Source organism: Delphinapterus leucas, chromosome 4 (genome assembly GCF_059928025.1).
Source record: "Delphinapterus leucas isolate spDelLeu-1000000601 "Yukka" chromosome 4, BTC_Dleu_Yukka2, whole genome shotgun sequence".
Classification (NCBI taxonomy): Eukaryota; Metazoa; Chordata; class Mammalia; order Artiodactyla; family Monodontidae; genus Delphinapterus; species Delphinapterus leucas.
Genome location: NC_143132.1, coordinates 60,175,503 through 60,202,508, shown reverse-complemented (window position 1 = coordinate 60,202,508; position 27,006 = coordinate 60,175,503). Strand labels below are relative to the sequence as shown.

The 27,006-nt window shown below is 38.4% G+C and overlaps 1 protein-coding gene and 1 non-coding gene across 6 annotated transcripts; both read left to right on the top strand.

The window, feature by feature from the left end:
- The first annotated feature begins 338 nt into the window (after nucleotides 1–338).
- On the top strand, nucleotides 339–25,201 carry NAA50 (N-alpha-acetyltransferase 50, NatE catalytic subunit). Of its 5 annotated transcripts, none has more exons than XM_089910549.1 (6): nucleotides 344–670; nucleotides 9,524–9,589; nucleotides 19,502–19,635; nucleotides 20,032–20,151; nucleotides 20,589–20,655; nucleotides 22,024–25,201. In XM_089910549.1, the coding sequence occupies exons 1-6, from the start codon at nucleotides 663–665 to the stop codon at nucleotides 22,199–22,201; spliced, it is 573 nt and encodes a 190-aa protein (XP_089766675.1). In that variant the 5' UTR covers nucleotides 344–662; the 3' UTR covers nucleotides 22,202–25,201. The 5 variants fall into 5 exon arrangements, with proteins under 5 accessions (XP_089766676.1, XP_089766675.1, XP_030616657.1 ...); XM_030760797.2 differs by having other exon boundaries at nucleotides 19,499–19,635; XM_089910550.1 differs by lacking the exon at nucleotides 20,032–20,151 and having other exon boundaries at nucleotides 339–670; nucleotides 19,499–19,635.
- Nucleotides 25,202–26,209: 1,008 nt separating this feature from the next.
- TRNAR-CCU (transfer RNA arginine (anticodon CCU)) lies at nucleotides 26,210–26,282 on the top strand. The gene has a single exon. It is a non-coding gene; the product is annotated as a tRNA-Arg (tRNA).
- The last annotated feature ends 724 nt before the right edge of the window (nucleotides 26,283–27,006 follow it).

The following is a 27,006-nucleotide window of genomic DNA, read 5'->3' as shown; positions in this document are numbered from 1 at the left end:
ACAGGCTTCTTTACATTTAGAGGAACCAGCTTTATAAAATCTTATTAGGAGACAGGCGCGTTTGAAGGTCATACTGGAGACTACCAGCTGGGAAGACCAGGGTCGGGGAAGATTGATCTTGTTGAAGTGGGAGAGGTGAGGGAGGGGTGGAAAAATCTAGCTTTTACCGCCAAGGCCTTCCCGGCAAGCCCCACAAGTTGCGTCGTAAGATATGGGAGGAGGAAGATGACGCCGGAAGGCAGAGCCCAGTAGAAAGATGGAGGTCCTCAAGTGGAGGGGGAAGGGTACTCGGAGGCCTGCAGTGCGGCTGCGCGCCGGGCTGCCGACGCGCCGGCGCGCAGAGGGGGCGGGGTGAAAGGTCACAGCGCGGCGGCGGGTCGGGCTGGCGGCTGCGGTGGCGGAGGGCGGGAGGCGAGTGCCCCGTGTGCACGTGTGGAGAAGCGGCGGCACCAGCGCGGCGGCGGGAGGCACCCCCGCCCCCTCTGGAGACGCAGGGCCGCGCTCGACTCTCGCGGCCTCCGTCACCCGCTCAGCTCCCTGCCCTAAGCGAGGAGGCCGGCTTGCGGGGTGGAGTGGCCCGAGCTGAGGGCGCGGAGAGCTCAGGGCGGCGACGACAACGGCGTTGATATCGGTGGTAACAACGGCCTCAGCAGGCGGGGAAGATGAAAGGGTGAGGAAGGGCAATCGGGCAGGGCCCGAACGGCGGGGGAGAGGGGCTGCGAAGGAAGGGAGAGACTCCGGGCGAAGACCCGGCGGAGGGAGGTTTCTGGGCTTCTCTGCTCATGGAGGGGGCGGAGGCTCGGCTCCGGCTGTTGGCGGGCGAGACCCGGGGAGCCTAGGGTTTGGGCCTGGAGGACGAGTGCGGGTTTAGTGCACACCAGCTGCTGAGTGGGGCAGCGGGGAAAAGCTGTCGTGAGGCGCCTGGGGCCTCCTGCCCGGGCGCGGACTGCGGAGCCACCCCCGGCCCGCCCCTCCGAGTGAAGCGGTTTGGTTGTCCTCTTCAGATCCCGGCTCGACACTGAGAACTGTGGTCTTTGACACCTTTCGGGCTTATTCACACTTGGAAGCCGTGCAGAACCTTCTGGAGGGAGCAGGAATTGGAATAAAGAGCACGGAAAGGAGTATTAAGAGCTAGTGACTCAACTGGATTTGGGTTGGGTCAGAGCGAGTGGAGGAGGGGGAGAGAGCGTGAGCACTGAAGACTTGGGGTGCCAAAATGTTTAAGGAAGTGTTGCTGATCAGTAGGTGGAGCTATTGCTCCAGCCGTTTACTGTTGCCCTTGTGCCGCGAGGGGGTCCTGGGTTCCTAGTGAAGCTTTCTTCAGGGGTTTGGCAAAGTGAATATTCTTTCACAGGTTCCCTCTTGGACAAAGTTAGGGATTATTTTGGTTCGACTATTTCCATTTGGATAAGATGTCATCTTACTATTAAATTGCATATTGTTAAAGTATTAATTACCTAACACTGTGTTTTAACATATTGACGGAGTGAGCCGTTTTGAAGCTTGCCTTTACCCTCCTTAAAGAACGAAATGGAATCTTAATCAGTGTTAAAAGCTTTCTGAGGTGCTGAGTGTTTTCTACGATAGCAAGTCAGTTAAAGAATTGTAACTGTTTTGAGTTGGCGAAGCCTTTCAGACTGTTAAGCAGCCCTTTTGAAGATGAAGTAGAAGTCTGTTCGAAGTAATCTCATACTGCCTGAAACAAGGGTCTGTATATTACTTCGGTGTGTATATGTGTTTGAGGTCGCAGAAGAGGTCCAAGAAAGTTTAATTTGAAGGTCTGTAGCGTGATTCCTTACTCTGATTTTGCTTTAAATATTGAGAATCCACTGTAATGTCGAATTGCGTGTTTTGTATCAAGTTTAGAAATCATGAAGAAATTTTCACAGTACCTGCATTAATTCACATCAAGTTCTAAAGAGTTCCAATCAGGATACTAATTGAGGGGGTATTTGAAGTATGTGCTGCACTTGAATCATGATCTAGGAAGTTTGGCTGTTTTGTATATGATCCAATATAACTTGGCGAGATTTATCTCTTTTCCTTGAGTATGGATGCTGTCTCTTAGTTGTTTTTGTGTTCTCATTGGCACTCAGTGCTTATTTGTCTTTGTTAAAGTAATAAAAATGAGGCTGAAGAGTTCTTGGTGTTGAGCTTGTGCATGGATTTATAAAGGAATGCCTCCAAGGAATTATTCTGGATGTTTAGATCCAAAATCTTTTGATCTAGCTCAGTCTGCCTAGGATGTAATGCTCTTCCTGATACTAACTTGGCAATAGAAGTAATCTCCCTTCAGTTAACATACTCATGAGGCAATTATCTTTTTATTTAAAATGGTTATTTTATATGTAACAAATGATGGAGGCCAATCTCCAGAAATGAGTAACTGGTCAAATTTAGAGGAAATTTATAGTTACTGAAGCTGTACCTAATGCCAGCAACTATGCCTAAAATGTAGAGTCCTTAAGTCTAGTTCCTATCACCTCTTACTATTGGGAGCTTAAGATCATGTTCTTAATGGTAAACTTTTAAGATGATTTCAGAGGAACTTCTAAGGTGAACTAACTCCCAGGTAAGATGGGACTGTAAAATTTTTTTCATTTGTTAGTCTTGCCCTTAAGGCACTGAACAAATGAAGACAGTGGATATTATTTAAAAGATTTTAAGTTTCTTGAGTTCAAAGATTTGTATCACCGTGTACAATGTAGTCAGTGTTATAGTCCTGACTCTTGGTTTATGAAGGCCTGTGAAAATGAAACAGTGGTCCTGATTATGTGGTTTTTGTACGAAATTTTATTTGCTAAGTGTTTTATTGTATATTGAGCTAATTGAACTGTAAGTTGAATACAAATATCTAAAATTGAAAACATGCAGAACTCCTCACTCTGAATCAGTCTACTGTTTCAATATTTTACATCGTTGCCTATATTATCTATCATTTTGAAACTTTTAAAACTTAACTATTTTACCTGGCTTTTTCTTCATATTTTTACTTAGTTTTTTATTAGTAGCAGTGGGACGTTCCATGGTATTGGCATGTATTTGCCTTTCCTCCATAGTAGATAAGCTTCCAGTTGTTAATTGCTGCATGCATTTATATTCATGGTTTAGAAATTTGAAGTATATTATGAAGTGTTACTTGTACTGAGGTTGCTTGTTTTTATGAACCAGGGACATTATAGGTTGAATTTGTGGATGGTAAGCTGATTATTTTTATCTGTTCCCCTGTAGGGAGGGTGATATTCAAGCAAGAAGGTATGCTATACACAGCCATGACTGAAATGAGATGGCAGTGTAATTAGTCGATATAATAGAAAGTAAAACTGAGTCCATTTGCCCTTCAATTGTAGCAAAGAGGTGTAAATTCTAATAAAGATGTCTTTAACTAGATGTGAACAAAGTAAAGATGACAGCAATAATATAGTATATAGAACAGTGTAGTTTCCTAATTGAAGTGTTAAAATATAAGATCCTGCAAGTAGAAATGAGTCTGTTGAAGAACTCAAAATAATTGTTACATGGACTGGAAAAGGGCACAAATAACTTTACTGAGGTGCTAGAGACATTCTGTATCTTTACCTTGGGTATTGGTTGCAGAGGGTGTATACATATGTATAAAATCATTGAGCTGTAACAAGATTTGTGCTCTTTACCGAGTGTATCTTATATGTCAATAAAAGTTTTTTTTTTTAAGGTTTTATTGCTGTTTTTGTCAGGGGAAAAAAAAACAAAAACAAAAAAAGAAAGCCAGTAAGGCCGAAGTATGTAGAATTCAGGAACTTTTGTAAAACTGCAATTCATACTCCTTGCTTCTGTGAAGCCAATGATTTGTAGGATGTTGATTAAGTTACTGGATTTTAACAAATACTTTGTAATGTTCCCTTGCTTTGTTCAGATGAATTCATATAAAATATAACCTGTCTGTACCATAATTTTAAAAAATCAATATCCTAACTAATATAAAGGAGAATAAAAGGAAAGTAAACTGCAGTAAGATATCTTTCAATATGCAGATGAGCAGGTACAACAACACCATAAATCATAAGATCAGGTGTTTGCATCTATCTGTAAATATAATCAACTGTATAATTTAAAAAGTATATCTGCTACCAGTACAGATGTGTGCATTGGTGAGTAATGCTCTGTTGCCATCAGTGTTGTGATTTCTTCCCCAAATTGTGGACAGCTGTTGGTAAAGTTCTGAACAAAACGCACAATAATCAAGAACTGTGGGTTGGGAAAGATTTTTAAAAGGCACTCATAAAGCATTATCTTTCAAAGCCAGTGCTTTTGCCAGACCAAACTAATATCTATAGTAAATTTCACTTTGCTAAATCCTCTCTTTTGGTCTGTAGAAATTATTTTGACTCCTGATTTTCTCTTCTAGGTATTAGCTATGGCTTCCAGCTTTGTGCCATCTGGAAAGATACACCTTCTCAATTATTTAAATGGCTGTCCTTTTTTCTTTTTTTAAAAGTGCAGCCTACAGAAACCGTTAGAATACCAGTACTAATCAATAGAAATGTCCTTCGCGTCATAGAAATGAGAATTGTATGATTATAGTTTAATAACTTACAAAATTATATAATTATACTATCACAGAACACTCCTTTCTCTTGAGCTGTTCTCTTCCATCATGTGCTGTTTACGTTCATTCAGTGCCTGACTTATTAGCAGAACGTTAGTCCTGTCTTGTCCAATACAGCAGTGACTAGCTATGTTTGGCTGTGGAGCAGTTGAAATGTGTCTTGTGTTACTGAGGAGCTGAATTAAAATGTCAGTTGTTGGACAATTTTTATGTATGTTTCGAACAACTTGGATGTGTGAATCCACTGTAAATTTTATGAAATTTAAGTACAGATAAAACATTTCCAAGGAAAATTACCATCTGAATTGAGATGTGCCGTAAGTGTAATGCGCACTGGATTTGAAGACTTAGTATGAAAAAAGATTTTTTTAAAAGGTCATTAATTTTATTTTGATTACATGTTGCAATGATTTCAGCTGTTTCTTTATGCCTTGTTAATGTAGATATTAGGGGAAAAAAGTTTTTTTTAACAGGGATTTGAACCCTGGACCTAGAAATTTTTAAATTACATATGTGACTCGAATTACATTTCTGTTGGACTGTGCTGTGCTAGACCCTGAAAAAAACAAATTTGTCTAAAACATGATCTCTTCCCTTAGGATCTAGTTCCTGGATGGTAAATGTTTCAAATGTGGGACAACACGTAGTGTGTGGCTGTTTATACCTCTGTGGTAACCACTCCTGGTTTTCAATTAAGATATTATAATCCAGTAGTATCCTCTGGGTAAATGAAGGGGTAATTGGAAGTATGTATTTGCCTTGCCTGAGCTAGTACAACCTGTATTCTACCTCTGTCATTGTTGAAGCTGTTCTTAAGGGAAAACCTTGTTTCCCAAGTTCAGACTTCTCTCAGTCTTCAGTAGAGCAGAATGCTTGCTTGTATAACTACTGGACACACATGCTTAATTATTTCTTTTGGATAATTCACTAGAGGAGAATTTTTTGGATCAGAAAGTACTGCCATTTTTTTTTTTTTTTTTTTTGCTGTACGCGGGCCTCTCAGTGTTGTGGCCTCTCCCGTTGCGGAGCACAGGCTCCGGACGCGCAGGCTCAGCGGCCATGACTCACGGGGCCAGTAGCTCCGCGGCATGTGGGATCCTCTCGGACCGGGGCACGAACTCGCGTCCCCTGCATCGGCAGGCGGACTCTCAACCACTGCGCCACCAGGGAAGCCCCAGTACTGCCATTTTTAAAGCTCTGATATTTGTTGCCAACTGACCTCCAGAATGATAGTAACAATTTATACTGACAGCAGTGTATGAGAGTGCCCTTCTCTTCAAGGGCTAGTGGAGAAAGGGAGGAGCACTTGCAGAAACTTAAAGGAAAATGGAGGAAGACATTGTGGCTGCCATTTGAGTGATGGGTGGTGTAAATTACCTTTGTCTGCAATGAGTGGCATACATTGAGCATTTCTAAAATGATAGAAATAACTAATAGTGTCTTGACAAGTTGGTTTTGAGGACATATACACATATACCCTTAATTCTAATTTTACTTTGCTGATTAGATGATAAATGGCCTTTCTTTCTTCCTTTCTTGTTGATTACTTGGTGGAGTTGGACATTTCCCACTTTTACTGGCCATTTGTATGCATTTTAAATATTTCTTATTTCTCCTTCCAGAAAACTAAGATATATTTAAGGAAATATTTGGATGCCCCCCACCCCCCAGAATGTAGTTTGTTATTTGTAGCATAATTTATCTTCAAAAAGGAGACTTACTATAATGCAAAAGGCATTTGAACTAAAAGCAACCACATTTTATAGTTCAGTGTGCCACCAATAATAGTCAGCAGTAGTAGGGACACTGACTAATAAGTTCTTGGCTTCTGGGCCCTCATTTCTTTGTCTCTTTTGCAGCTTGTGGGATCTTTAGTTCCCCAACCAGGGATTGAACCCAGGCCCTGGCAGTGAAATCACTGAGTCCTAACCACTGGACCACCAGGAATTCCCTCATTTCTTTGTCTTTAAAGAGAACAGCTTGAACCTGAATAGGAAAGGCTGAAGGTTTGAGTTCTTGTGCCAGTTCTAATCTGTTGATAGTATCTTATCAGTATTATATTTAGTCTGTTGGTAGCTTTGATGAGTTCTCAGACTGTGGGGAAAACAAGTGATGTCATTGATTATTAATGGCACGTGTGTCGCACGTTTGCCATTCCTGGTCTCTGTCAGCTCTAGCTTTCTATGATAGCAAGAAACAAAACTTTGGAATCATATTTGAATTGTTCTCTTTTAAGCTGCACTCTTCATTTTGCTCTTGTGTCTGCTTTTTGGGACCTGCTCTCCCATCCCTTCCCCATGCCACTATTACCTTTTACAGAGGAGGCACTGTTAAGGCAATGTGCCAGGCAGTAGTCTCATTTAATCCTCACAGTAGCTCTAAGATAGTATCCATAGTCTACTAATGTATCTGTAAATATAGTATAAAACAAATATAGAGGTGGGCCAAGAAGGGAAGAAAGCTTGTTGGGTGGTGGGGTTTTTGAGTAGTTTTATATGGCCAAAAAACAATGGGGGGGTGTTGGGGAGAAGGCTAGGCCAGTGGCCACAGCTAGGCGATGAAGGGCTACTTGAATTTTATTTGGTAGATTATGCGCAACTTTTTTGAAAGATTTTACGCAGAGAAGTGGTCAGATTTGTGTTTTAGAAGGATTATTCTGACTGCATTGTGATGGCTTTGTCTCCTTGGCTCTAGTCTTATTCCCCTTTATTAGGCTATTAAAATATGTGTTGAAATGAGGGGTTGAAATGATGGCCTGAACCATGCTGCTAAGAGAAAGGGTATAGGAACAGGTTATAAAGTTAGTTGGGAGGCAGAATTATCAGGGATTAAAATGGGATGTTAGAGTGCATCTGAAGCTCAGTGTCTGTATTGGATGAATGATGGAGCTGTTCGGAAAGGTAGAGAACAGATTTCCTATGGAGAACGATGAGTTCAGTTTTTGATGTGTTGAATTTGTGATTCCTGTAGAGATAGCCAGTAAGCCGTTGGAAATATGTGCTTGAATTCAGAGATTTGTAAGTAAAAACATCAGTGTTTAGGTAGTAGTAGGGAAGGAGCCATACCTGGGAAGGGGCTCTCCTAATTGAACGTATAGATAACGATGGAAAAATTTTTCAAAGGATAATTTTATTCTTTTTTAGGTTATAACCTTGAGTATATTGTGTCCCTGTGTGTGTTTAGCATTTCTGGTACCCAACCAAATAATTACTGAGATTTTTACACACCTGATACTTGCAGTCACACAGCTTGGAGGACTGATTCACCCACCACTGCTTTTTTGATAACCTGCTAAACCTCTAGAACAGTGACTCTCAACCAGCGGTACATCTCCCACCCCACTCTGGATATCTGATAATGTCTGGAGACACTTTTAGTTGTCACAGTGGGATGGCATGGTTACTGACATCTAGTGGGTAAGGCTAGCAATGCTGCTAAACATCCTAGGGTGCTCTGGGAAAGCCCTCACAACAAAATTATCAAGCCCTAAATATCAGTAGTACCAAGATTGAGAAACTGCTCTAAAATCTAGATGAGATGAAAGAGAGCTCATCGGTTTTACTAAGGTCCTAGAGATTCTTAGATTTACTAAAAGTAATTTAGCAATCCTTGAAATAGTTGAGGTTCTGCCCTAAGTCTTGTAGTTCAGTAGAAGAGGTAAGGTTCGAAAACAGATGCTTATAGCAGTGCAGAAGTTCTGTGCCTTGGAAGAGTACAACTGTAATATAGTTCAAATGAGGTGGAAATCTCAGCAGGATGACACGTTAGCCTCATGAGCAGTTAGTATTTAAGCTGTGCTTTGATAAATGCTGAGTGGGCTTACTTTTAGGTTGAAGGAATTTATAGTTTAGATGAATCACTCTTTCATGTAATTTACTTGAAGGCAAGAGTTTAGAACCAGATTACTGCTAGCTAAGAAAAAATTATCTCTAAGCCCCTTGAAATTTTTAATCAAAGGACCATGGGCATACTTTGATCCTTGCCAGAAGACTTAAATTTTATGCAAAAGTCCTTTATCAGTACACCTTAGATAAATGTTGGGTATTTCTCTCTCTCTCTTAACCTTGAGAAGTAAAGATGACTCCTTTGAGGGAAGTCATATGGTGTGGCTAATCTTGCACTATAATGGAATTCGTAGACATAAGCCTGATTCTGGCTTTATTGATAGTTGACTGTATAACTACAGGCACATCGGTCTCTGGGCTTCAGTTCCATCATCTGCAAAATGAAGGGGAAGAGAGCCAGTGGTCTAAGGTCCCGTCCAGATCAAACACTCTTCATAAGAAGTGACCAGACAGTTAAAATTTTGTGCCAGGGTGCACTTAAATACCCATCTAAAGTATAAAGACTTTAAGCTTTCTCTATACATCATTTCCTCTTTTTGCTATGTAACTTTAGCAGTCAGACTTTGCCCAAGAAAGACCCACTTTTGTGTAGTCGTATCTCCATCTTGTGGCCTTTCAGAATATTGCCACTAAATTTTGTTTTTGTAATTATGGCCATAATTGACATTACCCTTAAAAGCTAGAAACATTTGAGTGCTTATTATCTGATGTTGCTGTACTAAATACTTTACCCATGATAAATACCACTTGTTTTTTAAGCCAAGGGTAAAGGTTTCCTACTACCATATTCTAAGTGCAAAGATTATTTGAGATTTGACTGAGTAACAGGCTAATCTTGTGGTGCTACTCTCTAAAAGTAGGAGGCAAGTAAGTAGCTGTGTTTTCCAGATCTAAGGACTTGGTTCACATTTCTGTGGATGCTTGTGCTGTATGAATCTGTCCCCCCCGCTTAGATCTTAGTCTCAAAACTTTGGTATGAAGATGTGTTAGAGTTTGTTATGGATTTGAAAAACAAGAAAAAATAACATGTCACATGAATTTACTTGAGCTAAGAGAATAATTTAGTTACTTTAATAACTGCTGTCTTCAGTTTTTTACTTAGAGTTGTGAACTCTAGTGCCAACAGGAACCCAGGACCTGGGACCAAGCAGATAAGGTAAATGAATAAAACAAGAAATGTAGGCTTTATGTAAAATCTTCTGATTTAAGTATTAGCAACCAAGTTAATTTGGAAAAACAAAAAATTGTTGAGTCAAGTAGATGTGGCCACATGGCTGATTTGACTTCTAGGCTAGGAATTTGGGGCTTATCTACAGAACAGAGGTCTTGAACCGATAAATTAAAAATAGTCTATGTTGTTAAATTATATTGAAATCTTACCTGAAGTAAGCAGTCAGTGTAGTAATTTTAAAAACCCAGCTTTCAGAGTTAGGCTGATTTGAGTTTGGGTCACAGTTCCTCAATACCAGTTATGTCACATACATTAAAGCTATAGTGTAACATACTGTACTGCTTGCATAAGGGAAATGATTAACATTTTATGGGGACATGATTAACATTTTATGGAAACCCACTCTGATCATATAGTGTATTTTTTTGCAGTGGTCTATTCCACTTCCCTGTGCCTGTCTTTAGTCTCTATTTCCCTTACCAGACTCCTTGGATTTAGAAATTTACACACATGCAGTAGGAAGTTTCTTGATTAAAGTGGGTGTTTAATTTGTATGGTTAAAAGAACAAGCTTTATTACAGAAGTAAAGATTCCAAGGTAGGATGTGGGAATTTGAGTTTTTAACCGGCAGAATGATTCTGGTGTATAACCAGGTTTAGAACCCAATCTTGGATTTTAGGACACTGCTTCTCCAGATTTATCCCTACTCTCTTGAATATTGTTTCTCAGACATCTTTATGGGCTCCTACTCTTTTCCTTCTGAAATGAGATTGTCACTTCACACCACTAGAATAACTATAAACAGAAAGGCAGTAAAAAGCATTGGTGAGGATGTGGAGAAACTGGAACCCTAAAACATAGCTAATGGGAATGTAAATGGTCTGGCCACTTAGGGAAACAGTTTAGCAACATATTAGTTTTCCCTTACTACTGTAACAAATTACTACAAGTTTAGTGGCTTAAACAACACAAATGTATCATCTTTGTTCTTCTTTTTTTTTTTTTTTTTTTTGCGGTCCACGGGCCTCTCACTGCTGTGGCCTCTCTGGTTGCGGAGCGCAGGCTCCGGACGCGCAGGCTCAGCGGCCATGGCTCACGGGCCCAGCCGCTCCGTGGCTTGCGGGACCCTCCCGGACCGGGGCACGGACCCGTGTCCCCTACATCGGCAGGCGGACTCTCAACCACTGCGCCACCAGGGAAGCCCCATCTTTGTTCTTGAGACCGAAAGTCTGAAAGGGGTTTCACTCTGTTAAAATCAAGATGATGGTAGGTATAGTGACTCCTGTCTACCTGAAATTTTAGCATGTGACCTTATTTAGAAATAGAATCTTTGCAAATGTAATTAAGATGAGGTCATACTCAATTGGGGTGGGCCCTAAATGACTAATGTCCTTATAAGAGGAGAGCGTACATACACACAGAAGACCATGTGAAGATAGAGGCAGACATTAGAGTTATGCTGCCACAAGCCAAGAAATAACCTGAGGCCACCAGAAGCTGGCAAAGGCAAGGAAAGATTCTGCTCCAGAGCCTAGAGGGCATGGCCCTGCCGACATTCTGATTTTGGACTTCCAGCCTCCAGTACTTCGAGAGAATACATTTCTGTTGTTTTAAGCCACTGAGTTTGTGGTAATTTGTTAAGGCAGCTCTGGGAAACTGATACAACAGGACTGTGTTTCTTCTAGAGGCTCAAGATGATGTAACGTTTCCTTGCCTTTTCAGCTTCTAAGACCACTTGCATTCCTTGGTTCATGAGCCTTCATCTTCAAAGCCAGCAGCATAGCATCTTTAAGTCTCTCGTGTCTCTGCTCTTAATCACATCTTCTCTGACTCCTAAGGACCTGTGTAATTACAGGGGGCCCACCCGGATAATCCTGGTTAATTTTCCCATCTCAGGATCTTACATCTGCAAAGTCCTTTTTTCATGTAAAATAACATATTAAAGGTTCCTGAGATTAGAACATGGACAGCCTCCGGGGGCCATTATTCTGCCTACCACAGGCAGTTTCTTTAAAAAGTAAAACATGGACCCCAGTGTTCATTGCAGCACTATTTATAATAGCCAGGACATGGAAACAACTGAAATGTCCAATGACAGATGAATGGAAAAGAAGATGTGGTACATATATACGATGGAATATTACTCAGCCATAAAAAGGAATGAAATTGGGTCATTTGTAGAGATGTGGATGGACCTAGAGTCTGTCATACAGAGTGAAGTAAGCCAGAAAAAGAAAAATATCATATATTAACACATATATGTGGAATCTAGAAAAATGGTGCAGATGAACCTATTTTCAGGGCAGGAATAGAGACGTAGACATAGAGGACGGACATGTGGACACGGGGCAGGGGAGAGGAGGGTGGGATGAATTGGGAGATAAGGATGGACATATATATACTACCATGCATAAAATAGATAGCTAGCGGGAACATGCTATAAAGCATAGGAAGCTCAGCTCCGTGCTCTGTGACGACCTAGATGGGTGGGGTGGGAGGGAGGTCCAAGAGGGCGGGGATATAGGTATACATATAGCTGATTTACTTCATTGTACAGTAGAAACGAACACAACATTGTAAAGCAATTAAACTCCAATTTAAAAAAAAAAGTGAAACATATTTGCCATACGACCCAGCAGTCCCACTTCTAGGTATCTACCAGAAAAAAACTAAAGCCTATGTCTGCACACATACTTGTATGCAGTAATCATAGCAGCATTGTTTATAATAGCCAGGAAGTAAATACAGTTAAAATGCCCATCAAGTGGTAAATGGATAAACAAAATGTGGTATATTCATACAATGGAGTACTGTTCCACTACTGACACAAATTGCAATATGGATGAACCTCAAAAACATTATGCTGTGTGAAGGAAGTCTAGTCCAAAAGATCACATTTATTGTATGAAATGTTCAGAAATGGCAAGTCTTTAGAAAGAAGGTAGATTTAGTGGTTGGCTTGGAGTAGGTAAGGGGATCTATGTCAGCTGTGCACAAGGGATTTTGGGGATGTGATGTGAGTACTCTAAAGCTGAATTGAGGTGATGATTTCACAACCCTATAAATAGTTTAAAACCATTGAATTGTACACTTAAAATAGGTGAATTTTATAGTATGTAAATTATACCTCAAGAGGGCTGTTTAAGAGAAAAATAAATGAGAGGGTTGTAAGGGGATGAGGCTCATATAGCTAAATGTAATAAATCTTCTAGAAGAAAACAAAAATCTAAATGTTAGTGGCCTTGGGTTAGGCAAAGATTTGTTAGATATTACCCTGAAAAGCATGATCCACAAAAGAAATTCATCAAAATGTATAACTTCTGCTGTGTGAAAAACACTGTTAAGAAAATGAAAAAAGCCACAGACTGGGAGAAATCCTCTGCAACATACATAACTCGCAAAGGACATGTATTCACAGTAACTTAAATCTCAATAATTGGAACCCAGGATTTTTTTAAGAGCAAAAGATTTCAACAGCACCTTTACCAACGAAGATAATATGGGTAGCAAAGAAGTACATGAAAAGATGTTCATCATTATTTAGGGATATGCAAATTAGAACTGCAGTGAAATGTCAGTACACACCTATTAGAATGGCATAGATTTTAAAAGTTGATAGTGCCAAACACTGGTTTCGATGCAGAACACCTGAAACTCTCGTACACTTAACTAATGATCCAGTATCCCCTCTCCTATGTATGTATTCAAGGGAAAGAAAAACTTATGTTCACACAAGAACCTGTACATAAATTGTTTGTGGCAGCTTTATTCATAATCTCCAAAAACTGGAAACACCCAAATGCCCTTCAACAAAAGTATAAACCATGGTACATGCATACAATGGAGTACTACTCAGCAATAGCAAGGAATGAAGTTGATACAGTAGTGTGGTGAATCTCAAAGGCATTGTGCTGAATGAAACAAGCCAAGAAAATGGGAATGTATTGTGTGATTCCATTTATGTGGTATTCTTGAAAAGGCAAAACTATGGGAAACAAAACATTAATGGTTCTGTGGGAGTGGTGGTAGAGCTGAACTACAAAGGGTCATGTGGGAGACTTTTGGGGTGATAGAACCATTGTGTTTCTTGATAATTGTGGTAGTTAGGTGACTATACGTATTTGTCAAAACTCAGAACTATATGCCTGAAGTTAATATAATTTTATATAGGGAATTCCTTGGCGGTCCAGTGGTTAGGACTTGGTGCTTTCACTGCTGTGGGCCTGGGTTCGATCCCTGGTTGGGGAACTAAGATCCCACAAGCCATGCAGCAAAAAAAAAAAAAAAAAAAAAAGGTTTATGTGAACTTTTAAAAGTTTTTTTTGTTTTGTTTTAGCTAAGAAAATTTTTTTTTCCCGAAGAAAGTAAATTGACCCCCCAAAATGGCTGGAAAATAATGGAGCAACTAATAGTTGATACAAATTAGAAAATTGCAAGCTGGTGGACTTGAATACACTATGACAATAATTACGTTAAATCTGAACAGACTAAATACTCTGATTACCAAATTAAAGGAACAAGACTCTTATGCATTTGCTGTTTATAAAAAGACACTTTAAATATAAGGCCACAGAAGTTCAAAGTAAAGGGTGGTAGAAGATATACCATGCAACATTGATTAGAAGAAAACAGTGTGTCTATATTGATAAACAAAGTAGACTTTAAGGCAAGGAATATTACAGCAAAGAGGGACATTTCAAAATGATAAAAGGATCAATTCATCAACTCATAACAGTCCCAAATATTTATGCTGTTAATAACATAACTTGAAAATACAGAAGCAAGAATTGACAGAACTGAAGAACAAGAAGAAACACTTCCAAACTTTCTTTGAGGCCAACAAACCTTATTGATAAGAAAACCTATCAAGAATATTATAAGGGAAAAAAAGAGTGTGTCAGAGTAAGACTTCCTGACATATCATTTGAACAGACGTAAAGGAGGTGAGAGAGTAAACTTGCAGCCAAGAATGGAAAGGCCACCAGCTTAGATAGGGAAAGCTTCAGGAGAAGCACATTTTGTGGGGAAGATCAGATAGCTAGTTTTGGATATGTTTAATTTGAGCTGTCTACTAGAGATGCTTTGGCATTTAGGAGTGATTTCTAGGCTAGAGACAGAAATTTGGGAGTTGGCAGCATTAAATCCATAGGACTATATATAGATTGAGGTCACTGAGAGAATGTAGAGAAAACAATGAAGTACCACCTTGATGTGCAAGGCCCTCCTCTCCAGCCCCGGCTTCCACATGTACACAAAGCATACTTTGTTTTACTATAGCAAACTGCCTGTGGTTTGGGGAATACATGAATGTAAACTCCTTTGCATTCCAGGTGTTAGCACATAGGTGTTGAAATAGAACTGATTTATGCTTTGAATAGGCAACTGTTATGTTCATAAGAACTATAGAAAATTTAAGATTCATGATGGAGTTCTTAAAATCTCTATTATTTAATTTTCTAATCAAGTTCTTTTAACTTCTAAAAGCTTTTGGTTATTTACAGTCAAATGATGTTCTAATTTACTTGATATTCCTACATAACTATGTTTATGCCTTTGGTACTACATGTTCTTTACTGAATTATATTTACAAGTTGATGATATTACTCTGATATATTTAGAATATCCACATCTTAGAATAATTTGGAGCTAAGTGATCAGGATTACAGAAATGTTCCATTTCAGTCAGACATATCATGTTCAGGAGAGTTAAACTGTATCTGAAGGTGAATTTTGCTGACAAAGTTATGTTTAATAGACATTTAATAATTCTGTTTCTAGTATATGCTGACAGTCTGGTAATAATAAAAATTGATTATAAACAGCAAGGTCCTACTGTATAGCACAGAGAACTATATGCAGTCTCCTGGGATAAACCATAATGGAAAAGAATATTAAACAAAGAATGTATATATGTATAAAACTGAGTCACTTTGCTGTACAGCAGAGATTGGCACAGTATTGTGAATCAACTATACTTCAATTTAAAAAAATCAAACTTGATTAATTTCTTTCTTAAACAGCTACCGAACAATACAGTATTCCAATTCTGTTTTAAAACTTGTCAGTATATATGTGCATAGAAGAATATTAGAAGACTATATGTCTAACTCATTTCTATGGTGTTGGGTTTGTTTTTTTAATCAAGACACACTTTTTTTTTTAAATTAGGCATGGTAAGATTAAGCTGCTTATTCCCTAATTATTCAATATTGTATTCTGTATTTAGTCTTGATCTGCCCACCCTAATGGAAATTTTTTTAGTAGTTACCTTTTATTAGTTTCAGTCTACCACACTGCACCATGACCACCTTTTCCTTCTGTATGAAGTCATGAAATACCTGGTTATTATCCTTTTAAAACTTATACATATACTTGAAGCATGGTAATTACCTAGAAATTATTCTTAAACTCTTAAAAACTCAAGTTCTTTCACTTATTGTCTAGAATCTTAACTTCCTAGATTCTGAAGTTTTCCTTTATTGTTTTTTACTATTAGATTTCATAATGTATTTTTTCAATCACTATTAAAATACAGAGACTGACTTTTAAGTGCAGTGGAGTAATTTTTTTTTTTTTTTCTGTGTGGCATGCGGGATCTTAGTTCCCCAACCAGGGATCGATCCCGTGCCCCCTGCAGTGCAAGTGAGGAGTCCTAACCACTGGACCACCAGGGAATTCCCCTGGATTAATTTTTAAATGGTGTGTTCTAAATATAATCAATATAATAAGCTATCTTATATTTAAAATAAATTACTGCACCCAATCTGTGGTACAATATTAAAGAGTAGCATTAGGCTGAGTGAAATAAGCCAGATAAAGACAAATACTGCATAGTATTACTTTATTACTTGTATGTGGAATCTTAAAAAAAAAAAAAAAGACAAGCTCATAGAAACAGAGAGTAGAAAAGTAGTTTCCAGGTGGGGAAGATAAAGAAAGGTTGGTTAAAGGGTACAGACTTTCAGCTGTAAGGTGAGTAAGTTCGGAGAATCTAAAGTATAACATATTTGGTAACACCGTATCATATAATTTAAATTTGCTAAGAGAGTAGAACTTAAATGTTCTTACCAAAAAAAAAAAAAAAAGGTAGGTGATGGATGTATTAATTAAGTGGGAGGAATCCTTTTTTTAAAAAAAAAGAAGAGACTGTGCAGGTAAGATGTGATCCCTGTATTTTAAGGTGAAATGTCATTTACCTCAGCCTTAAAGAAGAGAAAGCCAGGGTGTGCTTTAATGAAAAGGGAAGTTTTTCTGTGAATGAGATGTAACCTAGTAAAGAAGACATGACTCAGTACTTCCCTGGTGGCACAGTGGTTAAGAACCTGCCTGCCAATGCAGGGGACATGGGTTTGATCCCTGGTCCAGGAAGATCCCACATGCCATGGAGTAACTAAGCCCACGTGCCACCACTGCAGAAGCCCTCGCGCCTAGAGCCTGTGCACCGCAACAAGAGAAGCCACTGCAATGAGAAGCCCGCACACTGCGAAGCCTGTGCACGGCAACAAAGAGTAGCCCCCGCTCGTGGCAACTAGAGAAAGCCCACGCGCAGCAACGAAGACCCAATGCAGCCAAAGATAAATACAAATTAAATAAATTTAAAAAAAGAGACATGAGTCATGAAGGGAATTCATTTTAGTCAGATACTTGGGAAGAAGGCCATATTTACTTCATATTTACTCGTGTGGCTAGAAATTGAAAGAAAATATAACAGATCTATATATTTTTTACTAAGATGCCTGCATCTTAAAATTTTGTGTGGCTGCTAAGAAACTCAGTGTGCTTACATTTTAAGAAGACATGCAAGATATACAAGGGTGGTTGGTCACAATAGTGAATAATGAAAAACAGTAGCATACAAATGAAACAGTTGAGACAGGAAGGCTAAAGTTCCAAATGAGTATAAGGGTCTGTAATCAGGTTTTTTTGTTCTTTAAGAACTGTAATACATTCTGGTCGTTTCTGATTATCTTATTAACATTTCAGAGAATATTGTTATAAAAGTTATCCACAAACCACACATTGTTTGAATGTGCTTTTAAACATTTTTCTGTATGTTAACAAAAGTTGGAGATACATTTATATATATCCCCAGGAAACAATATATCAATGTCTTTCTAATATAAATGTATCATGCTTTATTTAATTAACCAGTCCCCTAATGGTGGACACTCAGATTTTTTTCTTTTCCTTTCTTTTTTCTAACCATTATAAAAGTGTGATGATTAGCTTTCTTGTTTAGTCATTTCTGTAACAGCTTTCAAAACCTCTGTGCATATGATGTAAATGGTTAATTAGGGTGCATTGTTAGCATTTTCCTGCTATTGACTAATGCAGTTGTGATGTGGAACTAGCACCTAGTGGTAGGACATACGTCATTTTCTAGCTGCTTGGTTGGCATCAGATTGTTTTGTTTATTTTTGAACTCATTTTTAGTTTGATTTGACAATTTTTTTTATAAGATACTATTTTTTAAATTTATATTTTGGCTGCATTGGGTCTTCGTTGCTGCGCTCAGGTTTTCTCTAGTTGCGGCTAGCGGAGACTTCTGTTCATTGCAATGTGCGGGCTTCTCATTGTGGTGGCTTCTCTTGTTGCAGAGCACAGGTTCTAGGCACGCGGGCTTCAGTAGCTGTGGCGCGTCGGCTCAGTAGTTGTGGCTCGCGGGCTCTAGAGCGCAGGCTCAATAGTTGTGGCACCTGGTGGGATCTTCCCGGACCAGGGATTGAACCTGTGTCCCCTGCATTGGCAGGTGGATGACATTGTTTTCTTTAAATGTTTTTATGACCCACTGTTAAGATTTTTTTAAAATTTTTTTAAACTTTTTATTTTATATTGGAGTATAGTTGATTAACAATGTTGTGTTAGTTTCAGGCGTGTTAAGGTTTTTAAGAAGGCAAATAGTGTATATAAGCAACCTCTACAAATGATAGTGCTGGTGATAATAGGAAGAAAAATTGTGTAGATGCTATTCAGGTTTGTCTTGTCACTTTTGATCAACCTTTAGCATGTGGTGGTGAGATTGATTTGAGCACTTAAAAATTTGTTGACAGCTCTGTAGCCAAATCAACTTTATTACCATGAGTCTGAAACTTTTTAGTGGTTATCCCTTTTCCCATGGAGCCGATTGTTTTGGTTAAGTATGGTTACTTAGCGATGCTACTGTTGTGTTCTTGATAAGTAGTTTTCAAGCTGGGGTTTGTTTCGTTTGGTTGGTTGGTTTTGTTTTGTTTCTGAAATGTAGATTCCCATGTTCCATTTCCAGAGACTGCTTCTGAAGGGGGTGGGGGTGGGGAGTCCAGGAATCTGGATTTGGTCGCCACCCTCTGTGACTCTGGTGTATGTGGTTCCTGTGTCCAGTGACCAGAATACATGTGATTCTTGCATATTTTAATTATTTTCTTAGAATAAATTCCTAGAGTGGGGATACTTTGACAAAGGAGGTGTACTTTTTAGGCTTTTTAGTACATAGTTGTAGATTGTCTTCCAGAGATATTGTATCTATTTACATCCCTGCCAGCAGAGTATAAATATCTTACTTGCCACCCCTTTGCCAATTAGGTATCATCAGTCTTTTTGATCAGTAATAGATGTCTTTAAATTTTTCTGAAAATTTCAACATTTATATGTAGATTATTATTCTGGCCTTCTTAGTAATTGTTGTTTACTGTATTTGTCTCTAAATGTATACAATTGTATGAAAGCTAGGAGTTGGAACCTGGATGGAATGACTGGCAAAATCTGCTTATAAGTGATCTTCATAGGAGTGGAGTGTAAGGTTACTGTGAAAGGGTTGGATTTATCAGTCATGTAAAAGAGACTTGGTACCCTTTTAATATGTCCATCTTAACAAATGAAGCTAATTATATTTTATTGAGTACATTTGGTTTGTTCCAGTAGCCGGATCGAGCTGGGAGATGTGACACCACACAATATTAAGCAGTTGAAGAGATTAAACCAGGTGATCTTTCCAGTCAGCTACAATGACAAGTTCTATAAGGATGTGCTGGAGGTTGGCGAGCTAGCAAAACTTGGTATGATATGGTTTTTCTTCTTCCCTTCATTTGTTTATTCATGTTCTTGACCTCTAGTTTTTAATATCAGGACAAAAAAAGAGTTAACTGATTTGAGGAAATGGGGGTGATCCAGGTTCTGAGAAAAATCAAGATAAAATAAAATACTTGAATTTCAAAAGGAAATGCTAAATATCTTTTCTTATTTAGGCTGTGTCTGTGTTTTCACATATTTAAGAGGGGTCTTAACTTCTGAAGGTATAGGATATTTTTGAGGCTGTTGATACTCAGAGTACCTGATAAAATTTAATTAATGCTAATAACAACAATTTAGTCATTGTACAAGGGCAGGGAAAGATTCAGTAAAATGTGTTATTCTGTCTGCTAAACTTTGTATCTTTATATTTTCCGTGGCAGCCTATTTCAATGATATTGCAGTAGGTGCAGTATGCTGTAGGGTGGATCATTCACAGAATCAGAAGAGACTTTACATCATGACACTAGGATGTCTGGCACCATACCGAAGGCTAGGAATAGGTAAAATTATTTGTGGGTTTTGGTTTTGTTTTTTTCCTTAAAGAAGCATAAATACATTGGTACTGTTCCTGACCCCACTAAGGCAATATTTCTTCTAGGAATACTGGGAAAGGGTTACTGAATTATATAAAGTAAGGTGGAAAAGAACTGTTTTATATGTCAATTGAACATAATTCAATTGAAAGCCCTATATATAAATAGATTTGTTACTAATACACCTTTTGCTTTTTCTGTTTTCCTTCTTCCTGGAAGGGCTGTATATAAAGATTGCTTGTCTGCTAGCAGTTTTAAACACAGTAGGTAGTGTAGAGAGAAAAAAATTGTGGAAAATCAGGATGTCTGCTGTTTACCTCAAATTCTGTTAGGACTCAGTAAGATGTTTAGTTTAAAGATTGATTTTTATGAGATTACTTATTTGTTGTTTGTCTTGTTAATAGGAACTAAAATGTTAAACCATGTCTTAAACATCTGTGAAAAAGATGGCACTTTTGACAACATCTATCTGTAAGTAAAGTCATATTTAATGATCTTATCTAAAGAATTTAATAAATTGGCAATAGAAATCTTTACTAGAAAATTTAAAATCTGGTCACTTATTGTCTTTGGGAAATACCATGGAAGTGGTAGTTATGAAGTTTGTTTTAATAATAGATAATGAACCTGTGATAAAACATTCTTGTTTTGCTTTATTACATTGGGGTGGGAGCTCCAAAGTCACATATCTGAAACCAAGATTAAAACTCGGATCTTCAGAATTTAAGAAATTAATACCATTAATATTACTTTTATCATGCCATCTGTTTGCACTCTGAGTTTTGTTCAAGGCTCTCAGTGACATGCTCATTAGTAGTAGAATTTAATCATCAAAATCAGAGAGTACCTAGCTGATTTATACTTGAATCTTAAGAGTAAGGCTAAGGTAGCAACTATGGATTCCTTTTCTTTTTTTTTTCATTGAAGTATAGTTGATTTACAATGCTGTGCCAATCTCTGCTATACAGCAAAGTGACTTATACACATACATACGTTCTTTTTTAATATTCTTTTCCATTTTGGTTTATCCCAGGAGATTGAATATAGTTCCCTATGTGGATTCTTTATAATACAGATATTGAGATTATTCTCATTTTCACTTTGGCATTGGGAGAGATTAAATTATATAATGCTGTCTTGAGGAGTAATTGAGAAAGCACAAATTATTTTCAAAATCTAACATGTTTTTTATCAATCAGAAAGATATATTCAGGCATTTGACACCCTAGGTTTTGTTTGTTTATTTTTTAATGTGTTACTATGGTCTTTGAATCATCCCTGTAGTTATTTACGTACTTTTAGTTACAGGAACCTTTTCTCCTCTTGAAATAAAAAATGTTATGATACTTTAACCTTTGTTGATTTTAAGAATAAATGCTGTTCCTGCATATCCTAATCTCAGCTAGCTGTCTTCCAAATGTTAGATTAAGACTTAGGTTAGAGGGCTTCCCTGGTGGCGCAGTGGTTGAGAGTCCGCCTGCCGATGCAGGGGACACGGGTTCGTGCCCCGGTCCAGGAAGATTCCACATGCCGTGGAGCAGCTGGGCCTGTGAGCCATGGCCACTGAGCCTGCGAGTCCGGAGCGTGTGCTCTGCAACGGGAAGGGCCACAACAGTGAGAGAGGTCCGCGTACTGCAAAAAAAAAAAAAAGAGAAGTATAAATTTGTCATCAAAGTTTCTCTTAAATGAATACCTAATCTTTGTTGATACCTAGTAATTGTAAAGAGAGTCTAACAAATGTCTGCAGTATTCCAGCTCCAACCAATAGCTATCTGTGGAGGATACATAAAAGCTGATGGAATCTTAATTTTTTTTTTCCGATACCCTCTTGTATCTCAGGCATGTCCAGATCAGCAATGAGTCTGCAATTGACTTCTACAGAAAGTTTGGCTTTGAGATTATTGAGACAAAGAAGAACTACTATAAGAGGATAGAGCCCGCTGATGCTCATGTGCTGCAGAAAAACCTCAAAGTCCCTTCTGGCCAGAACGCAGATATGCAGAAGACAGACAACTGAACAAATTACAGATGAACTTTCTTGCACTTGCTTGTCGCCAAATAAAAGAGAGGCCCATTGATCCCCCCCCTTTCTTTTAAACCTTTCCCCCTTCCTTGTTCTTGTGTTTCCTCCCTTCAAAACTTCCTTCCCTTTCCTCTAAAAGTTTTAAACTTTTAAGGATTTATTAATCATGTTTGGATTGTTTTAGTTTTCTTATTTTATGAGGTGGTTTGATTGTAGGAAGGAGAAGGTATAGATCTGTTTAGTTTCACAGTTAAGATATATGGTCCCGAAAACTTGAGTGTCAATTTCATTTTTTTTTTTAACGTCCTGCTTTCACATTGAAGGGCAGAGCCTACAAAATATTGTATATTTCAAAGGACAAGAAGCAGCAGCAGCAATATCTTGTTCTCTAACTCATAGACAAGTTTAGTGTGTTTGTGGTACTTTGGGGTTTTCAAGATTTTGTGGGATACTAATCCCTATACATTGCCTTCACTCCACCTTTTGTCCTTCTGAGTATTATCTCAGGAGTTGGACCATTGTCATCCTTGTAAGAAATACTAAGCTTATTTTGTTCTGTTAAGCAGTTATTTCTTCCTTCCTCGCTGGTGGCTGACGGTGGCTGGGACAGTCTGAGTAAGTAGTATTATACTTTGGTCTCAGCATTTGAGTTAAACTGCTTTTTGCTAATGAGTGGGCTGGTTGTTAGCAGGTTTATTTTTCCTGCTGTTGATTGTTAGAAGTGGCATTAACTTTAGGAGTGTGGGCTGGTGAGATTAATTTTTTTTAATATCCCAGCTAGAGATAATGGCCTTTAACTGACCTAAAGAGGTTTGTTGTGATTTGCTTTTTTTTCTCTTGTCCTTTTTCTTCAGTAAATCCACAATAGTTAGTCAAACCTTAAAAATGGAGTTGATGTCCTTATAGGTCAATGCCCCTAAATAAACCTGAAGCAGGTGTTGTCTCTTGGACATATGAAAAATACCTAAAAGGAAGCTTAGATGGACTTGTGGCACAATAAATGCATTTAATGTCAGCTAATGCAGACGGTTAGAAGTGTGGCCACTGAGCATTTGATTTTAGAGGAAGGAATATCTAGACAGTATTTTTGAGAATAACATAGCTGTGCTAATTGCTTATCTGTTGGAGAACATCCCAGATTTGCTTACATTCTGTGCCTGTGATATTGAGTTTAAGGATTTGGGGGTGGGGGAATTATTAAACATATTGCTTCTATTCTTGGAAAAAGTAGAAGTCTAGAAGTGTTAATAACGCAAATGTCACTGTGACCTCCTCTACTGACAGGACTGGTTTATGCCAGCTCGTTTCCTGGCACATAGGGAGTGGCTTTGACGGGTCGATAACTTTTTGTAAGATAGAAGACATCTGAAATTTTCATGTTTTCCTCCATAATCCCATCTCCAATATTTAAAATTTTCTACATTGCCAATACTGGTGGCCCAAGAAATGTTTTCATTAGACTTTAAAACAATGCACAGAGCTTGAATTTTCTGTCATTTGACTTTAAAAGGAAGATTGATTCATAATATTTATCCTCTTATGTAAATTCTGGCATAAAAGTTTCATCTCTTCAAATATGTTGAATGACAAAATTATTTTACACAATGTTTATGCACATTTTATAATCTTAAGTTCTTATTTGAGAATGTAAAAATACAAGGTACAATAGACTTCAGCAGTCTTAGTTGAGTGCCAAGTATAATATAGAAAAGGAAGATAGTTGATAAATGAGTTTATAGGGTTATAATCTTAAGATAGTAAAAATGTAGAAAGACCATGCTGGTTTCTTGGGTATCTGTTTCTTAAGCAGTCCAAATCTAAGCTTAGAAGAAAAGTTTAGCATTAAGCACCTTTACCTTCATGGATAAGCTTCAGCTTGCTCTTGCCAAGAGAAGAATGCTTGAGTTACAGAAGGCATAATTAGTTTGAAGATTCAGCCTTTTTGTAAACTTCGCATATCAGAATAGATTTTGATATATAAATGAGTTTTGTGAGATGACACTGCCTCTATTTCTATAACCATTTCACCTGGACTATCTAATCAGTCCTATGAATGTATCCCTGAATGTGGTTAATGAAAACCGAATAGCTGCCTCATGACAATTAAGTACATATTATTTATGGAGGAAAAAATATTAAATTTTGAATTGAGTGTGTAGGCTCCCTATCATTTTAGTGTTTCTTTTTCCACACTAGTCACTGACTTTAACCTAAATTGTAAGTGTTTGTAAAGGGTGAATTGTCCTACATCAAACTTACATGAAATAATTCCATCCACTTATGGAGGAGGAGGATGTAGAAGAGGTGGAAGCTGGGCACTAGTTCACGTGCCTATGAGTCAGTAAAGACTGAAATAATGTCCCATGTTCAGTTGGTTATTTTGATAAAAATTATCGTTGAGGTAAATTCTATTAACTGGAAGATCACAGGATATATCCATCATATTTTTCAGGGTAGATAGTTTTTTTCTGTAGGGCAAATAGATAAACATTATATTGTATGGTAATTCCATTTAGGTTCTAAAGAAAAGAATCTGCAGAGAAATCTATGCAATATATAATTTGTCCAGATTAGTTTTCATTTGGGGAAAGAAGTTCTGAAATATCCCCAAAGTGGCTTACTCATCAATTGAAAGTCCTCCAAAAATAGAACTATTGGGAAACCATGACATATGGGGTGGAAAAGAAAAGCTCCCTCAGTTTTTTGGAGGGAATAACTTTAAAAATACTTAAATAGCTGAGTTTATTTGGTGCAGTTAAGATTTAAACTTGTTGATTTTAACATTGCTGTTACATCTGAAATAAACTTACATGATGTTCTGGTAGTAATCTGTGATGTCTGGTAAATGTCAAAGAAATGTAAATGCATTGTGTTGAATTCTGAGATCAGCAACTATATATGTAGTCATTGTTTACTGTTGCCCATACTGGTTTATGTACTTTCACTTTTCTTTAAGACCTAACTTAAAAACTAATTAAAATAGGCCAAGTGTAATCAAGGCCTCCTAATTCAGACCTTTTGGAACTTGCTAGAAACACTGCCTGGTATCGGCAGTTCAGTCCCAATGAGAGAAAAAATAAGATCTGAAGAGCTGTCTTACTGTTACTATATTTTGAACGCAATTGTTAAAAGCACCTGACACTTTAGGCTGTGAGCTAATTAGCAGTGTGCATTGACTAGAGAGAACATATATTCAGATTTTTTTCTTTCTGTTAACAGTGAGGAAGGAGTTTAGTTGAGTGAGTTGGGAATTGCTTTTTAAGTTTTTTCTGAGTACCAAACAAATATGAATTTAGAATTTTGTCTTTAACAAAATTAACTCAGTATCTTAGTCAAAAGTGTTAGAATTTTGCTTATTCCATTCAAGAAACAATGGGTGATCTTTGCCCGATGTGTCTTAATCACATCATCCCCAAATTTAGCAGCTTAAAACAATGAACATGCATCATCACCCGGTTTCTGAGTCAGGAATCCAAGGGCAGCTTAGTTATGTGGTTCTGGCTTAAGGTCTCATCAGGTTACAGGACTGTCAGCCAGGGCTGGAGAAGCCACTTCTGAGATGACTGACTCACTTGGTTGTTGGAGGGGTTCAGTTCCTCACTACGTGGGTGTCTCTCCAGGGCTGCCTGAGTGACAGCTGGCAGCTGACTTGCCCCAGAGCGAGTGATCCAAGAGAGTAAGCAGAAGCCATACTCTTGTATGACCTACCTTCAGAGTGACATACCTATTACTTCTGCCATATTGCATTGGTCACACAGACCAGCCATTGTACTAGCCTGGTAGTATGGGAGGGGGATACACAAGGATATTACTACCAGGAGGTGGGAATCAGTGGACCTGGCTACCATGTCATGTTTGGAGGAAATGTTGGGCTTTATTGACAGCCAACACAGGGAAGTTGGAAAGGTTCTGTTAATCTTACTCTTTGAAGGGCTTGATTTCCTAAATGAGGGTTAGAAAACATTGCACTTTACCGTTATTCAGAATGTTAAAGAAGGGACTTCCCTGGTGGTCCAGTGGCTAGGACTCTGTGCTCCTAGTGCAGGGGGCCCAGGTTCGATCCCTGGTCAGGGAACTAGATCCCGCCTGCCACAACTAAGACTCGGCACAGCCAAATAAGTAAGTAAATTAATTTTGAAAAAAAAAAAGTTAAATAGGGAGTGGACCTAAAAGTTCTGCTCTTATGGTTGGGTTTTCAACTGTGTGGCCTCACTAATCTGTCTCCCAGGTTGGTGCTTTTCTAGTTGTGTGATCTGAACATTCCTGGGAAGTTGAGTACTGTGGGGATGAGTAGGAGTGATGAGCCTTTGAGAATTTTTCAGGGAGTAAACAATGACAGAGGGTCCTGAATTGGACTTCTTTACAGTGCTGCACTACAGGAATTTAGTCCTAGTTCAAGATACAGCCAAGTAGCATAGCCATATGGAAAAAAAGGCTTGAGTCAGATTTTTACATGTATCAATAGGTATAGTTATCTTGATAGAACATTGAGGAATGTAAAGTGACGAGAATATGTAATCTGTTACTGGGACAGAAGTTCTCACCTTTTCAATTTTCTAAAACAGTTCAGAAAAAAGTATCTAGAATCAAAGCCTACTCCAAGAATAACTGGGAGCATAAAGCTAATATGAATCAATCACCGCTTAAACAGGCTGGAATTTAAATCTCAAAGACTTATAGCCTGGTTTTTTTGTTTTGTTTTCTTGGTTTTTTTTTTTGCGGTACGCGGGCCTCTCACTGTTGTGGTCTCTCCCGTTGCGGAGCACAGGCTCCCGACACGCAGGCTCAGCGGCCATGGC

Bases quoted from the DNA above. Each gene is read 5' to 3' on its own strand.
- NAA50 (XM_030760797.2), top strand. The intron at 19,636-20,031 runs GTATGATATGGT...TTTCCGTGGCAG, and splicing joins TGGCGAGCTAGCAAAACTTG to CCTATTTCAATGATATTGCA. The intron at 20,656-22,023 runs GTAAGTAAAGTC...CTTGTATCTCAG, and splicing joins ACTTTTGACAACATCTATCT to GCATGTCCAGATCAGCAATG.